Raw genomic sequence first — 16,836 nt, 5'->3', positions numbered from 1 at the left:
GGTGGGTGCTGGGGGTCACACAGTGGGTACTGGGGATCACTCCGGTACTAGAATTGGGAAGCATGGAACATTACTGACAGACGCAAGTATGTAACTATAAATATAGTAAATCTCTACTTTTTATTCACTCACAGCCAGGTTCTTTCTCCAAAGGGCTCAAGGGAGTCACAGGAATTACATAATGTGCTGCATGAATGCGTTAGGTGCCTTCCCAACAGCAGAGCCCTCGCCCCAGCCACGCTGCAGACCCACCAGTGGCCACACCCCCTAGGGCGTGCATTACTGAGTGTCAGGGAATGCAGTGCAACCCCCGCCTGACCAGGCACTGTACCTGTCTCCTCCACTCTCCTCCTTCTACACCCTGCTTCCCTCCCCATGACTCACAGCCAGCCAAGGGGTGTACACAGACTAAATGCTAATCTCTGCATCACTGTCTCACTGACGGTGCTCCCCAGAATGGAATACGTATGAGGCAAAGACAGGACGCCAGCAGGCAGCCTGGGTTCCAGGTACACCTTCTTTTTCATAAACCACCTTTCTCTATTTCAGGAAGCACAGTAACAGTCCAACACTGAAGAAATCTTAGGGAACAGGTACGTTCCCCACCATGGCTGGCAGAGCTGCGGGAAAGCTAGAGCGGCTGGGCCAGCATGTGGCCCCTGGGAGAGCTGCTGTCTACTTGGGGAGCTCAGCTGCACCCTCTTTATTACAAATTCCCAGGCCAGGAGTCTCAGAATTCCCTGAGGGGGTTAAAATGGGAGAGAAAAAAATACCTAAGGCTCCCAACAGACATAAACCAGGTACACATGCATCTCCAGGTGGAAATGAGGCTGTCTGGGGGTGAGGACGAATCCCACTCACCTCAAGCAAACAGAGAAACCCCTTTGCCATCAGCAGCAACGGCTGGGGGTGGGGGCAGGGCTGAGCACTCAGGGAGGTGGGACCGAGAAGGGCTGCTGGAAGGGGTGGCAGCAGGGGAGGAGTGGGGAGGAGAGGACGTTGGGAGGGGCCCAGGATGCCCATATGTAGGAGTGCAGGGGTTCAAGGGAGGGCCTCCCAGACCCTGAGAACTGCAACCTATTGAAAGAAAAAATGGGGTGTAGGGCCTTGATCACATAACTTTGGGGAAATCCTGAAGACTCTCCCACTGGGGAATTCCCAGTGGACACAGGAATCCTAAGCATTCGGAATCCTAGAATCCTAACTCTATTCCTGCTTAACCTGGCATTTCCCAAAGTCTTCTGGCAACTCAACACCATCCAACCCTTACTCCCCCCACTCCCCCCAATAAACTCTGTCAAAGTCTTCATTACAGTCAGGGAGATACTGGGTTGAACCATGGCGATCCATCTACAACCCCTACTCAGTCTCACACTGAGTGCAGTTTCTTGTTGACAAGATGTCACCGGGAACAAAGCAGGAATTCGGCTGGTCTAGGGCAGCTTACTCCTATCACTCCATAAATGAGCCTCAAAGTCCATGTTCCTGGTGTTGAGAGGACAGTGAGGCACCCTGGGGAACAGCAGCTTCGGGAATAGGCTACACTGTCTCATGGGGCTGAGAAAACGAAAGAGAAATGTTACTCAGAACCTTTACAAACAAGCCAAAGCAGAAGAGCTTCACAGGTGTAGGCTGACACCACAGGAAGAACGTCCGCACCAGCCAAGCCAGGAAGGCCAAGGCTGGGATCCGCGGGGCGGGGCCTGGGCAGCCATCTCCCGGCAGCCTTTTCCAGAAGCCTCTGCGTTCAGCCCGTCTCCTCACAAGCATTACTTCCCCTCGCACCTCATGCTCCCAAGACACACAAATCCAAAACATGCTCCACAGCTCATAAACAATTCACTACTAGGATTAAGAACCCACAAACATAATCTGGGTTTGAAATATTTACATCACACTAAGTCACCTGAAACAGCAATACCTTTTCTTTTAAACTCAGCAAATCCATTTCTATAAAAACAAATTAGAAACCCTCAACTATCAAATCATCAAATACTAGCTTTTAGAATACCCATTCTTGAAACAATGGAGGAAACGCAAATAAACAGGAATTCATTTCAACCCAGAGCAACAGGGGGCAGCCCAGGTCTTCAGAGGAAGGACCCAAGGGCATGGCCAAATGGAGGGGAGCAGCCTGCAGCTTTCAGCTCTAACAGCTGCAATGCTCCCGAACGTCCCTGGCGCTGGGCCACGTAGTCCATGCTCTCAGCACACCTCCCTCCCGTCCACGGCCATGTTAGAGGCAGGAACACTGGGTCCTCTGGGGGCAGGGACCGAGGGCTAAGAGAAACATGAAGCTGCATTTTAAAGAGGAATGGGTGTCATTCTCCTCATGCCCCATTCTCTTTTCTCTTCAAGGGATTCAGGACGTTCTTGTTACACTCCATCAACCTCTCACGAGCTCCTAAAGCCCAGGAAGGCAGGGTCCAAAATTGGATTGAAAGGACACCCTGAAAGGCCAGGTCCTGGCTCGAATCCGTCCCCTCTGCGGCTTCCCTTCTCCAGCCTCTAGAAGACAGAAGGTCAGGCCGGGCAGGCTCCAGCCCACCTCCCTCCGGGCTGCGCCAGGGAGACCCTCTGGGCCAAATCACCTCCCAGTCCTGCGATGCATGGGACAGCCTGCGCGGTAGCCCTGGCTACCGTCTCCTACGGGGACAGTCTGCGCCACAGCCGGGGAGCAACCACGGCGTGTGCCTGGGCCCTGGATGAGCGAGGCTGCCAGCCAGCAAGGCTCCTGCAATATCCGGGAACCAGTTCTCAGATTCCAAAGCCGGAGGGCAATATTCCCCCTGAGACCTAACAGTCAAACTGACGAGGAACTGCTCTCCGGCTTCCACTGCGGAGACAGCGGTGCCGGGAAGCGTCCGGGGTGAGGCCAGACAGAAAGGGAAGCTGAGTTCTAGGCACCCCGCCCTGCTCTCCTCCAGCAAATTCTTTGGGCTGATATGTGGCAGGCTAGCGCCCCATCACATGGACCAGTAGATTATGAAAGAGAAAATGTTCATTCATGCTAAGATGGAGTTTAGATACTTTCAGTCTTCAACTTCTTCTCGGTGACTGTTTTAGGTTTTGTGGACCGACCGGTCTCTGTGGCGACTACTCAGCTCAGTGCTGGCGGCCCAACCACAGCCACAGCACGTGACCAGAGCATTTACCAAACGAGGGGGCAAGTCCCATGGCCACACTTGGCCAAGCCCTGCTCTATCAAGTCAGCCAGGCCTCAGCCTTATGCAGAGAAAGCCACCCCCCCCCGATGACAAGTCACGCCACGGCACCAAAGAGCCCCGAGCCTCACAGAAGCATGACGCGGCCCCCCAGCACGCAGATGGATAACCGGGGCGGACCAGACCCGACCCAGCTCAAGATCCCCTTCAGTCCACAACTCGAGCAGGACTGTTCTAGGCTGTCAGCTAGCACGGTTTCCCCCACATCTCCCTCTTCAGCAGCAGGAGGCGGCGCTGGCTTGCCGCCCGTGCTCCCCGGCGCGCTTCCGAACCGCTCTGCCCTCCCCCTGCGGAAGCGGCGCGAGCCAGGCAAGCCAACCTCACCTCGTGTCAGCGCAGCATCTTAGTAGCCGACCCAAACTGGAACTCAAGCCCCTGCGCATCTGCCACTCTGTCCCGAGTCAGCACTAAGCCAGAGACGGCTCCTTCTCATCTTTTATAAAAACATAGTTTGAAGAGTATATTTTAGGCTTTTTATTTTTATTAAAATTTTGTGTGCATACGTCTGTGTATTACACGATTTGTTTTCAGAGAGGAGGAACTGTCATTTCAAGAAGTCTCTACTGTACCCCAGAGCGCCCCCGGCGTCCCAGGCCCACCCGGGGAAGACAGCCGCTCAGTCAGGGGCTCCAGCACTGGGCGAGTCAAGACAGAACCCGGCCGTGCATACGTACTGCTGACTTCTGCGTCGCCGGCACCGGTCCCCGTGCGTCCACGTGAGCTACAGCATCGCTAGCGAGTGGCAAGACCAAGTGGTATCACTGGAAACGTAGATGAAGCTCTACTACGACGTTAATAACCTCAAGCCCCTCAGCCAGGAGGCCAACACTAGTGCGTTCCAGTTTTTAACTTTGAAACATTTGTTTCTACAAGAAACTGTCTACTGAATCCTGAGCTTGGTGCTGTGTTGTCTTATGATTAACCCCTCTGGATGTTTTATAAATTAGATATCTAGTAAAAAGACTTCCTGAGGCAAAGGAATTACAATTCATTCTGGAAACATCCTAAATGAGACACTGCTTTTTTCACACTTTCTTTCATAAAACTCCGGCGTCTTCCTCAAACATACACTCAAACTCCACCCAAAAATATTAATAATAATGTAACCAAAAGTCTCAGGTGCATAGAAATTTATTTCTGTAGCAAAATGAAAGGAGCAATCATGAGTTGCCAAGTTAGCCATTCTAATCATGCAAATTTATAATTCTCCTTAGTCCCCCCGACTGGACACAAGAACCCATCTGAAGTTCCAGGGAAAGTGCCAGTCACCTGGGATGCAAAATGGAAGAGTAAACGAAAGAGTGAAATGCCTTCGTTTTCAGTAATTTTGCCCACGGCCAAAAAACCAGTAAAGACAAAGCCTTCCTTCTCCTTGCATGTGGGCTGACACAGAGGCGGAGGAGGAGACCTGTGCCAACCCCGCTGCCCTCCCACCAGCAAATCCAACAGGCACCTCCCTCAGCCGGGACTCCTCCCGCTGGACATCTCACTCCGATGCACAGGGATTCACTGAGCTACTTTTCTTTTGCAGAAAATGTCTTTCTCTTTACTGTCATGCTCAAACATGAGCCCAGAGGAAACAAAAGCATCTGCACCTCAGTGCTGAGTCCCCACAGCAAACACAGCTCAAACCTACCAGCAGCACTTCAGTGCACACGGGAAAGGAACTTAAAAACTCAGCTATTTACTTTCTTTTAAATAAAAGAAATATAAGCAATGTAGGCCTGCTTCCAACCTGACGTTCTCATGAACCGAAGCCTTCGGGCAGTTCCTCAGCCTCCGCACTGGTGACAATTCAGGCTGCGTTGTTCTGCTTGAGGCCATCCTGTGCACCGCAGGATGGCTCACGGCAGCCCAGCCTCCAGCCGCTGGATCCCCACGGCGCCCTCCCTCGGTCCTAAGAACCAAAAATGTCCTCATACGTTGCTGGATGTTCCCTGGGGTCAAGATCACTCCAGGTGGGAGCTGCTGCCTGACAGGATTCTTCCACGGTCTCTGCGGGAAAAATCAGGCCAAGCAGTCTTACCTAGTTGTTAAAATGCTGCCAAGACCTGGATTTTGGTTACATCACCAAAAATGCTTTCTGTATCATCAACCATGTGTCAGCTCCCTCCAAGGAAGGGACACACAGGACGTTCTGGGGTGCCCCAGTACTCCCTCACAGAGCCCACGCCATGAGGGCTGGGCCTCTACCTCAGAGATGACTAATTCAAATCCCACCCCCTGACCCGACTTTTTAAGTCACCCCTCCGGCCCCCTGGGTTCCCCGAGGGGACTCCCACCACCACAGTGTCGCGGGAGCCCCCTGAATGACACCAGGCCCCACCCCGCTCACAGACCCTGTGCGAGGGCTCTTCTCTCCTCTGGTCTCAGAAGCCACATCCGTGAGATGCCCCCAGCCCCCTCCTGTTCTGGCACGCTCCAGGGCAGCACCCACTGGCCACCAGAGACTGCGGGCCCACAGATGGCCCGCGGGCCAGGAGCTGGCGTGAAAGCCAACTTCCCTTAAAGGTCAGAGCCAGGGCCCATTCCTCACAGAAAGAAAAGTACCCCAACACTCGGCTGGCTTTAAGCAGCTGTGCAAAATGAAACCATGACTAACCACCTTCCTTGACAATGCTGTACACTGAAAGCAATTATGAAGCAGTATTTGTGGATTAAAAACACGAGTGTTTTTGTGGAAAACCTGCTACTTGTTTTCATAAAATAAAGTGCTGTGATGTACTAAAACCTCAGTGCCTGCTCATAGTCTTATTTTTATCACTACAAGGAAATGTAAAATGACTCTCGAACCAGAGGAAGGAACCCCATTCCCCACACTGTCATGGAGTTATCACACATTAACAGAGAAAGACCAAAACCAAATGTTGAGGTATTAAGTCCCCTGATTTTAACAGCTCAGAGTCTGTCTTCCATGCAGGAGGGAAGAGGGCCCTCCCCACAGGGACCTGACGACAGATCAAACTAACGCAGCTCCTATTTAGTCTGACCCACCTCTCAGGTGATTTATAATAATGTTTCCTCAGAAGACCAGTTTTAGAAGGAAAAATAACCTGAGAAGATCCAAGTGAAGCTCTCAAAAGCTTTGAGAAAATTTTAATATTCTTTGATATCTTTGGGCTCTTCATTCCGGTCCTTCCGTCACTCCTCCTCCTCCTCATTCTCATCCTCCTCCTCGTCCTCCTCGTCCTCGTCCTCGTCCTTGTCCAGACTTAAGCTTTTGTTGTCAGGCATGTGGCTCTCAGACCCCTCTTCCTCCTCCCGAGCAAAGAGCTTCTTGAAAACTTCAAACTCCTCAGCGGAAGAACAGGCTGTCCTGGCCAGAAACTCAGCTTCTGAGACTCTGAGAATGTCCTTAAGTAAAGGACTGGGGACCTGGGTCTGACCCTTCTTATCGGGGGTTTGGTACCGTCCTAGGCGCTCGAGGAACACATGTCTCTGCTTGATCTTGGTCATGGAGTACTGCAGGAAGTCAGTCCGCACCACGTCCGCGTGTTTAACCCCCATCCTAAAATAGGCATACTGGAGACACAGACACGGTTAGGGGTCCCGGGCACAGTAACCTACAACCTGTCTTGCCACAGTCTGTAATCAACGCAAGCTGCCCAGAAGCACGCAAAAAGAGCCACCCAACTCGCAGTGCCAGGACACTCTGTGACGCCCAGCATTTGTGTGAGGCCTGACAGTTTTCAAAGCATTTTCAAGTTCATGTTGAGAAAAATTTAGCAGAAAATAAAGGGGCAAGAGGGACGTGAGTGTGGAAAAGAATAGGCAACAAATTCAGCAAACATCTAGCAATTTGACCTAAGTTGTCATAATTGTTACCCAAAAGTTAGGACAACTGTCACAACTATGTTTCCAAAATCAATATGCAGAACAGGTTCTAAAGAAAGGAAGATTTTTAGCTTTTTTTAAATTAGCTATTTCAAGCAGAGGCCCCATTTGGACCCCAGGAATGGGACTGGGTCATTCATTATTAACAGCAGAAAACTTGCAGGATAGGCTTTCTGTAAAGAAGTGAAAGACCAGAGCCAGATTCTCTCTGGCTGGTGTGTGCAAAGAGGATCTAAGCCTTTCACCTCATCCACTCGCCCTCAGGGGGCCTGTGGCTTCTCAGCCACGGAGCTGACCTTCACTACAAAGAACGTGTTGTTACTTCCCAAATCCCCTACCAGTCATCCTCACCTGGAATTTGTATTCCAGTTCACCGGGGTCCTCCTGAAGAACATAGGGGCATCTGTGCAAAATCCTGGTCACCTGTCGTACCGTGAAAAGACATTTCTCCTTGAGAACACCAACAATGCTGTCAATGTCCCTCTGATGCATGGTGAGGATTTGAGGGCAACAGAGAAGCACCGTCTTTAGTTTCCCTGCAGAACATAAGAAGAGGCAAGTACACAATTTCAGGACCTTCCAGAAAGCCAAGGGGCTTGGCGCACCCACGCCAGCATTGAATAAATGAACGAGGATGCGCTCCTCCACGTGAGGGGCAGCTTCCGATGCCCGCCCAGGGGCATGTGGCAGTGGGAGGGGCCAGAATGACTATCTCCTCTCTGACCCCCTCCCTGGTATAAAAAGGAGGCCTCTTGCTGGCCTGCCAGCTGAACGGCATAAACGTCATATTCTAGGCTTCCTCCTCTTGCCCTCTTCATCTAAAGAATCTCTCAGGGGATCTACTGGAAAGATCAGACAGTAGGACGAGACCCTAGCTTCCCCCATATTGGGGCTGTGGGCTGACATTTCCTTCCACAATAAAACAGTCATTGAAGCATCCACAACCAACCTTCCTAAGATCTGGGAGCCTGAACTCCATGAAAAGGAGTTCCATGATAATAATTATTAATAGAATAATGACGACAATACTCATGATGCACAGCCACAAACAATGATGTCCTAGTTAGGGGGGTGACCATATCTTTTACCCACATTAGGGCAATACTGAGCGAAAGAGGCCCTAGTAACAAACGCATTAGGGTAACTGAAACTACTGAAGGGAAATTGGGGCCTATGGTCTTCCCATGGAGAGCTGGGCAAAATTCAGTACCTGGAAACTTAAAGTCATTTATTTAAACTGGTATTAACACACACACACACACACACACACACACACACACAAAACTGGTATTAACAATCTTCCTAACAGTGGAGCTACTCACTGTCTTACTAAAATGTGCCTAGAATGACTTCCAGGAGTTTAGACTTTCCCTCTGCAGCAGAAGGCTTTGCTCAGCTTCGTAACATATAATCACAGCATATAAAGTATGAAGTTTAGCCTTTTAGATTATACTGCAACAGGGCATCTGTCAAGAGAAACACAGAAGGCTGACTTCTTCCTTATCTTCTGGAGAAGAAGGCCCACAGAGAGCCTCTGAAACTGATCCCCAAACAACAATATCTCCCCCTTAACAATATCTTACCAGTAAGAGTCAAAAAGGAAAAAAAAAAAAAAAAAATAGTGGCTCTCCTATGGTCAACGTGCATAAGGATCCCTGGGACTCTCACCTGAAGGCCCACCCAGGGATCCAACGAAATCCTAGAATCCCTGAGATGTAGATCCTGTTGGGGGGAACAGTCACTTCCCTGTTTCCTAGGAGTCTGGGACCATCTCGGGTTCCACTGGAACCAACGTCTTTACAAGGGACTCTGTAGGAAGCCTTTGGCTTTATGTCATATGGACAACACCAAGCTAAGGTAAACGTCAAAGACCGCGTAGGTACTCGAATGTTACTACCATACACTGACCTCTATCTGCTGAGCACGAGCACATACCACGTGCTCACCACCCACTGTTCCAGACGCTAGAGCCCCCAGAGTGAGCAAACCAGACAAGTCTCCCCTTCCCTCCTGCAGCGCCATCAGCAGAGGTCACTGCTTCTCACCTCCAAGCCAAACCACAGTTACTCTCAAGGACTTTCCCCAGAAGCCTCCCCTAGCCCACCCCACCTGGGCTACTCGCCCCCCAACCCCGACTCCTCAGCGCTGGACACAAAATCAGGGCCTTCCTGTACCTTCTCCAAGACCGAGCTTTCGCAGGTAACTGGAGCGCTTCCTCACGTGCATCACAGGCAGTTTCAACAACTGAGGACTTTTCTTCAAGGCCACGTACACAGGCTCTGGGTTCAAACCCAAGAGTATTAATTCTGAAATGATGTCCAACAACTGCTGAGGGTGCGTACTTGGCCACAGACGGAGCAATTCGTTAATGTGGACATCACTGAAACCCATGTCCAGAAGGGAACTGATGACCTTCTCTTGCTCCAGGAACCCTGGAGCCACCGGAGTCCTCTGCTTCCCCTGGGGGCACCGAGTGAGACTCGTCCTGCACTCTGGTTCCTGCATGTACTTTCTGGATTCCACACGGGATAACTTCTCGAGGCCCCCTCCATTGGAGGCTGTGGTCAGTTTACACAGCAAAGATGCAGACGTCCTTTTCTGTCCTCCGCGAGGGGTCTGCCTAGCAATGCGGGCCCAGGTGAGGGGGACCAGGCGGTGCCAGTCGAAGACCTATGAGACAGCACCAAAAGGGGATCAGCTCCTCACCACTGCAGTGTAGAGGACACCACGGAATTCTGGAGCCCGGAGCCAGGTTACCTCGTGTCTTGGTCCCACATAAGCATAGCAGGCTTTTGTAACAACCTGCAAACGCCGATCCGAGCGTGAAAAGCCTGCAGAGAAGGCAGTTTGCACGCAGAGAGCAGAGCATCGCAAGAGCCAAGCAAGCCTCCGCCGGCTCTCGCTGCCCTAACGCAGGGGACAGGGCAGGGGACAGGGCGGGGGGCCGGAGAGAACCATTCCAAGGCCGGCCCGTACAGTGGGGTCTTTTTCCCCTACCCTCTAAGAGGCAGTGCCGGGGGGCTGCAAATTGACCTGAAAACGGATGCGCCGGAGACAGACACCAGGTGTACTCGTGTGCACGCGACGGCTCTGAACAGGGCTGGCTCCCTAAGCCGTCAAGCCCGGCCCAAGCCGCGGGAGCCGGAGGCCGCGGCGGGAGGAGCGTGTTCACGCGGTAACGTGCTTCGCACCGACGCGAGCGCCGCCTCCGCGGCCGGACGAGCACGCGCAGAGAGCACCCGGCGGCCGCGCTCCCGGAAGCCTGCTCCTTTCCCGAGATCGGGGATCTCCGAGAAGCCCTCCTCCTCCGTCGCCGTGTCCCACGGACAACAGCGGACAGTAAGCTCCAGGCCACCCGCGGGGCGCCCGCTGGTTCCCGCCCGGGAGCCCGGGGCCTCGCGCGAGTCCGCACACTGCTCAGCCGACTTCGCCCGCCCGCTCCCGCCCTGGCGGCGCGCCCGCCGCTCCCTCCGGCCGGCCGCCGGGAACGCTCCGCTCGCGAGGAGAAAGCACCCGGCACCGAGCGCCGCCTCACCTTCCGGCCGAGCGCCGCCATTGCGAGGAGGCGGCGACGGCGACCCTGGCGCCGGAAGTGGACCCTCGCCGTCCGCACTTCCGCCCTCCCCCTGGCAACCGCGAGAGCGCGGGAGGCGGGTTCCGCCGCGGCTCGTCCGGGCTGCGCTGGACGCGGCCGGAGCCCCGGGATCGCGGGCCTGCGCCTCGGGCCGGTGCCGCCCGGCCTTCCCGCTCTCCAGCGGCTCTCGGCCAGCGCAGCAGGTGCACAGCCCCTTCCCATGCCTCCGCCCCCACCGCTGCCGGCCCCGAGACGGGCGCGGGGGCGCGGGGGCCCTCCCGACTCGCGGGCTGCCGCCCCCTGGCGGAGGCGCCGGTAGTGCGCCGGCCTCGGCCCCGCACCCGGACTCGAGTCTGAAACCCGCGGAGTGTACCCGCCCCGGGGCTGGGCGCCAAGGCAGCTCGGGCCGCGAACGCGCCGTGTCCAAGAAAAGGTCGGTTGTGTTCGTCGTTTTTCACTCGACTCAAAATAATGCTTTCACACTCGAAGCCTGAGAAGATCCTTGTGCGCCACCCCGACTCCCCGGAAGGAACCGGTCATGAGCGTAATCCAGCTCTAGGGGTGAAGTCACGGCTGCGATGCAGGGGTTACTCTAAAGCCAGCGGCATCTTCAGCGCTCTGGGATCCCGCTGGCAACGTGGAGACTCCCACCCGCAGTCTTTCCGCAGAGAGCACTCTCAGAGCATCACAGCCTACTGCCATCCGGCAGGATAGGTTTGATTATTTTTTCCTAGAAGTCAGTCCCTGCAGAGCTAGCACTTTGCATTCTTAGCCCATTGCACACCTGTCTGAAAAAACATCCTGTAACTTCTTATGTGTTACAAGCATCGTACATACTACAAGGAAAAACATTTGGGTTTTTTTCACTCTGGAAAAGAATTCTTAAAATATCAAGAAATTCATCTGAATTCTGAAGCGTAAAGGTCACTTCTTATTACACACTTTAAAAAGTGTACTCCTAAAAACCATGCCTCTGCCATCCCTCCCCCTCCCCATGTCAGTCAGTCTCTGCTGAGGGCAGGGACTCAGGCAGCACTTTCTAAAGGAAGGGGATGGCAATATCCCCTATCCTCAAGGTTAAGAATTAACTCAACTGCTATCCTGGCGTCGTGAGATATTAAAAGGCAGCTGAGTGCTCCCTAAATGAACAGTGGAAAACGAGCACAGAACTTTACCAAAGCTGGGCGACCCCTGAGCATCTTCCTGAGGACTCAGCAGGAGCCTACAACCTGCAGAAAGTGATGATGTGGTGGAAAGGTGGGGGGGTGTCTTGGGTTTTTTTTTCTTCTTGCCATCTTAGCAAGGAAAAGAATAAAAGGTTTCCCTCTTACTCCTAACCACCCCCTCCCCTCCAACACAGATAGAATAAAGGCTGCTTTGCGCATGCTCACTGAGCTCCTTGATTCTGTTTCAGAGGGGGTGGGTTGGAGCCTGGAGGGGTGGAGCCATCTAAGTGTGCGAGAGACCCCCGGGCACCTGAACCAGATGGGAAGTAGGCAGGCTGGACACCCATTGCAGACGTGGGGCTGGGGCTGGATGTCTGGGGAGTGCTGGGAGGGAGTCTGGGTGACAGCAGGGCCCAGACGGACGGTGGGCTAGAGCGGCGTGCAGGGGAGAAGGGACATGCCTGACAACAGCTGGCCCCTCCCCGGCCCCCTTAGACTGAACAAGCTGCGGGTCTGGGCCCACCCAGGGGAGGGACCCCCCCACGGATGGAGGCTGAGCCCCTCTCCAGCAGGGGCATGTCGGGGTACACAAACAAAAGTAAAGCAATGAAACACTCCCCACGCCGGCATCGTGGAAGAATTCAGTCAGTCCAAGTCCAGATCATGGCTCACTACAAAATTGCTTTAATTCGGATGTGTTCAAAAAATAAGTTAATGAAATAGTCTGGTCTCTGACTAACCAGTTCTACCAACTCCACACATCAGATGAGCACATGTCAAGTCAGAGGAAACAAATACATGCATATATACAACATCAGGAAGATTAAAGCCCTTTCATAGCACAAAATTCAACCAAACGCTAGCATGCTTATTCAAGGTCATGTGAAAAATGAATTCCAAGTCTATTTATAACCCTAGAATCTTGTAGCACCACTGGCTTTTGTTCTAGCATTTCTCAAACTTGCATAGGAGTTTTTAGAAGGTGAATTGGGCCTAATGCTTGAGAATTTACTTTCTCTGACTGGATGGGGCCTGAAAACAACCTGCTCCCGAGAGAGCAGCAGGGAGCTGGAGTTGGCTCATCAGGGGCCTCCCCTGGGGCACAAGGCCCCGCAGGGCTCCAGAGCTCACGCCACTTCCCTGGTGCACCTGCTCTCAGCCTCCAGGCTCACACCGGACAGAGCTTCGCTTTCTGAGAAAGAAGAAGACATGGTATCAGGTGTTAACACAAGATCCTGAGACACTTGCTTCTCTCTGGTAGAATTCCTAGAACAAAAGACATCAGCGGGACCCTTGAGCTGCGGCAAGTCTATGCCTGGGGCCGCCAACACCAGCTAGGTCCGCCCGCTCTGAGCAGCAGTGACCAGATGCCCTGGGCTGCTGCCGCCCAGCTCTGCAGCCAGGAGCCTCATCGGAAGAGCCAGGGCCCCCGGGTCCCCTCAGAGCACCCCACTCGCCATCTGCAGCCTCACCCTCCCCTTCAGCTGGCTCAGGCCACCGCCAGCTGCTCTCAAACCCTCTGCCCCCTGCCCCTAGCCCCTCCTGTGGATGCCTCCTTGTCAGGGGCTCCCCTGGGTGCTCAGCCACCTTCCAAGGCTCCAGTGGTGTTCAGGGGCCTCTGGAACAGAATCAGGCCCCATTTGTTGCACAGGTGATAAGCCAGCTACAGGCCCTGACGTTGGTGTCGGACAGCATGGAGGAGGGAGCCCCCTCTTCCCCAGACCCAGGAAGGCAGCCTGGGGAACCTCCTTGCCTTCTTGGCACACAGGTCATGCCTCTCACCTGGCTTGTTCATGCAACACACCTCATCCCAGGTGTAGTTAGCAAGATTCACGGGCTGTGTCACCCAGGGGTCTGTCACCAGCTTCTCCAGGGTGGTGCGCTGCTCGGGGACAGGCTGCAGCAGCCCAGACATGAGGTTCATGAGATCTGGAGACATAAAGACCCACCCTAGGCATGTGGCCAGAAGACCGATGGTGGGTCGGGGGTGGGCCCAAGTAGAACAGGTCTCAAACTGCGGGTCCTGGGTCTGCCCACCATGAGCACCTCTGACTGGCCCAGGAAACCTCCACTGACAAGAAGCTGGGGGTTTGGGCACACGGGCCCAGCTACTCCCAGAGACAAGCTGCGGGATATGCTCGTCCCCTCTGAAACGAAAGCGTGGGGTTCAGGACCCCACCTCGCTCACCTAACCTACATGCAGAGCTTCTGGAGCTCAGCCTGTTCTCGGGGCTCTGGCCATGCAGAGCCTCGAATGACACAGGGCTCGTGTGATGAAAGTGGGGGGAGGCGGCCGCAGGCGAGCCCTGCATCATCCCCCCCCAGAAGGAAGCACGGGCTCTGAGAAGAGCCCCAGCCTTGGGTCTAGATTTGGGTCCCATTTCCTGTAACAATATGGGTGTCTCCTCAACCACGATGCTCTGAGCCTCACCATCCCAGAGGAGCGTCTTGAGAATGCAGTGAGAGAGCACGTGGAACGGTTTGTGGGAGAACAGCATGCTGCAAGAAGCATGGCTCATGGGAACCCAGAACCTCAGCAAAGCTCTAAAAGTCCTCTTCTAGGCTGCTACGGACCAAACTATCTCCACGTCTTCCCCCGCCCCTATGGTGAAGCCCTAACCCCCAGTGGCCCCTGGGAGGTGATCAGGGTCACCTGAGGTCATGAAGGTAGGGCTCCACGATGGGATTAGTGCCGTTGTAAGAAGAAGAGAGACCAGGGGCGCCTGGGTGGCTCAGTCGGTTAAGCATCTGCTTTCGGCTCAGGTCATGATCCCAGGGTCCTGGGATCGAGCCTCACGTCAGGCTCCCTGCTCCGCGGGAAGCCTGCTTCTCCCTCTCCCTCTGCTCTTCCCCCCACTTGTGCTCACGGGCTTTCTCTCTCTCTCTCAAATAAATAAATAAAATCTTTAAAAAAAAATTTACATGAGGGTTTAGTCACATTCAAGTTACACTTCTGTTCAGATCAGTGTTTGACGAATGGGAAGAAAGCAATGAGGCCGTCAGCACAGCTGTGCTCGAGGTGGGGGACCGGGCGCCCTCACCTTCTGACACCAGGTACGGGGGGTGGATCATGGCCTCCATGGTCTCCTCCAGCTCGCAGAAGGGGTTCTCCTCAAAGATCAGCGTGTACAGCGTGACCCCCAGCGACCACATCTCCAGCTCCGGCCCCCTGTACCTGCAAGGGGGAGGTGGCGGCAGCATTCGGGGCGTGCCGGGGCTCAGCCCACTCCACACGCAGCCCCCGACAGTGGCCCCCAGCATGTCCTGCAGCCCTCCTCGACTACGCCTTCCATCCCAGCACCTCTGCCCCAGCCAGCCATGCTCCAGCCACACGCTGGGGAGGGAAAAGAAAAGCAAAACTTCATGTCCAGGCAGCTGAGAGATGCCCACCATGAGATAAGAGGGTGTGCGGCACAAGAGGGCAGAGCACCTCCTGGTGGGGGGCTTCCTGGAGGAGGTGGGGAGAAGGCACAGCGGACAGAGTGGAGGCTCCAGTCCACACAGAAGCAGAAGGAGGGCCAAGGCGACAGCGGTGACCTAGACAGAGTGTGAAGGGGGAGGCAGAGGGGTCCAGGCTGGGCCAACCGGGCAACAGGCTGGAGGCCAGGGGACGATGGTGCCCCACTGCCATGCTTTGTCGTTGTAAGGATGGACCTCACCCAGCTTCCGTTCACCGGCACCCTGAGATGCCAGCGCTCTGTCAGGCATTTTACGTGCTCCAACCCTAAACCCCACAGCCGGCCTGAGAAACGGCACCCGCACGTACACAGAAGGTGTGGAGCTGCGGCCAAGCTGCCCACTCAGCTCCGGGCCAGACAGCAGGGGCCACGGAGTCAGACAACATGGCTAGGAGACACTGGTGAGCGCGGAGAGGGTCCAGGACAGCAGGAGGCCGAAGACCAGGATGGGGGCGCTGGACGCTGGGAGGGTCAGGAGGACAGACGTCAGGAAAGTGCGGGATGAGAGACTGCACAAGCCGGGGCGAGAAAACCCCATTCAATACTCGGTATTTTCGTGTTGTTTCAGAAAGAGCGGTTTCAAGAACACTGGAGAGCAAAGCGAAAATCCACTGAAGTACAACAGTGACAGCACTGTTTCTGTAAAGCGCCAAAGAGAAACATTTTGGGCCTGTGGGCCACATGACCCCGTCGCCACGACGACACCCCCACGGCCGCACCAAAGCAGCCAGAGGCCACAGAGGCTGACAAACACGGCTGCGTTCCGAGAAACTTCATTCATAAAACCCAGTGGTGGGCCAGGTTTGGTCAAGGGCCACAGTCTGCTGTCCCCTGGAGCAGAAGAGGGGAGAAACGATGAGGGAGGAAGCAGAGTTCCTGAGGAGGGGTCTAGAATCAGAGCCCGGAAAACCACAGGTGCAGTGACATGGGGGGGGGGGACCAAGGAGCTCATAGGAGGGCACCTGCAGGCCAAAGAGGAGGGAGCAGGAGTGCTGCAGGGCAGGGGCTCCAGGAGAAGGTGGAATGCCCTGGGGAGGGCCGGAGGTCCCTGAGAAGCACCGAGGTGCGCCACTGCCCTGCACTCCCCCGTGGGAGCTTCCCAGCCTGGCCGCAGGAGGTGGGGCGGGGGGCAGACAAGCCACAGAGCACGTGTCAGGGTCCCGTGGTCACGCAGCCCCCTCCAACTCCAGTGGCCACCATGGGACGAGACAGCAGCCAACAAAGCACCGGGGGGCACCAGGGTGATCAAATTACATCTTCAAAGAAACTCCAAGGTCCTTCCTGGACTAACCCCCTTCAATATTTCATCCTGTCTGGTGGCTCTGGGTGTGCACAGAAGTGACAGGAGAAGGGTTTCCTGAGCACTGCCCAGGCCCCCCGGCAGCCCACAGGCTCCAGGGCAGGGACAGACCATCGCCCCGGCAGGAGGCGGAGGACCAGCCAGGCCCCGGACCAACGCAGGTCCTCGGCATTAGTGCCTTCAATGCTGGACGTCACATACGGCCAGCCCGCCCATCTGTTCCTCAATAGGCCATTATGTCTGTCATCACAATGACTAAACCCAACTGAAGAGAAACCCT

At 54.8% G+C, this 16,836-nt stretch overlaps 3 protein-coding genes across 14 annotated transcripts in view; 1 reads left to right on the top strand and 2 right to left on the bottom strand.

Moving 5' to 3' along the window:
- Positions 1–3,303, top strand: part of SNED1 (sushi, nidogen and EGF like domains 1) — an 83,715-nt gene extending 80,412 nt beyond the window's left edge. For 2 of the 4 annotated variants that reach the window (XM_032432141.1, XM_032432052.1), the window contains exons 30-31: positions 550–593; positions 2,359–3,303. In XM_032432141.1, coding sequence (XP_032288032.1) covers positions 550–586 — 37 coding nt within the window. In that variant the 3' untranslated portion in view covers positions 587–593; positions 2,359–3,303. Of the gene's footprint in view, positions 1–549; positions 594–2,358 lie in introns of those variants that run through there. The other 2 variants (XM_032432296.1, XM_032432196.1) reach the window with 2 other exon arrangements.
- Positions 1–10,696, bottom strand: part of MTERF4 (mitochondrial transcription termination factor 4) — a 25,779-nt gene extending 15,083 nt beyond the window's left edge. Inside the window, exons 1-5 of one of the 7 annotated variants that reach the window (XR_004302716.1) lie at positions 10,594–10,692; positions 9,233–9,728; positions 7,410–7,594; positions 6,278–6,746; positions 5,134–5,219 (exon numbers count right to left, since the gene is read on the bottom strand). Coding sequence is in view for 5 of the 7 variants with exons in the window: in XM_032432660.1 (XP_032288551.1) it covers positions 6,366–6,746; positions 7,410–7,594; positions 9,233–9,728; positions 10,594–10,614 (1,083 nt within the window). In the remaining 2 variants the exon portion in view is untranslated. Of the gene's footprint in view, positions 1–3,392; positions 6,904–7,409; positions 7,595–9,232; positions 9,729–10,091; positions 10,545–10,593 lie in introns of those variants that run through there. The other 6 variants (XR_004302722.1, XM_032387459.1, XM_032432660.1 and 3 more) reach the window with 6 other exon arrangements.
- A 1,615-nt stretch (positions 10,697–12,311) lies between these two features.
- PASK (PAS domain containing serine/threonine kinase) overlaps positions 12,312–16,836 on the bottom strand; it is a 38,225-nt gene continuing 33,700 nt past the window's right edge. The window contains exons 16-19 of one of the 3 annotated variants that reach the window (XM_032431147.1): positions 15,189–15,335; positions 14,840–14,973; positions 13,581–13,727; positions 12,312–12,990 (exon numbers count right to left, since the gene is read on the bottom strand). In XM_032431147.1, the coding sequence (XP_032287038.1) occupies positions 12,926–12,990; positions 13,581–13,727; positions 14,840–14,973; positions 15,189–15,335 (493 nt within the window). In that variant the 3' untranslated portion in view covers positions 12,312–12,925. The other 2 variants (XM_032431298.1, XM_032431220.1) reach the window with 2 other exon arrangements.

This window comes from Phoca vitulina, unplaced genomic scaffold (assembly GCF_004348235.1).
Source record: "Phoca vitulina isolate PV1807 unplaced genomic scaffold, GSC_HSeal_1.0 scaffold1, whole genome shotgun sequence".
NCBI lineage: Eukaryota > Metazoa > Chordata > Mammalia > Carnivora > Phocidae > Phoca > Phoca vitulina.
The sequence above is the reverse complement of the archived record's forward strand: the minus strand, read 5'-3'. Positions and strand labels throughout refer to the sequence as shown.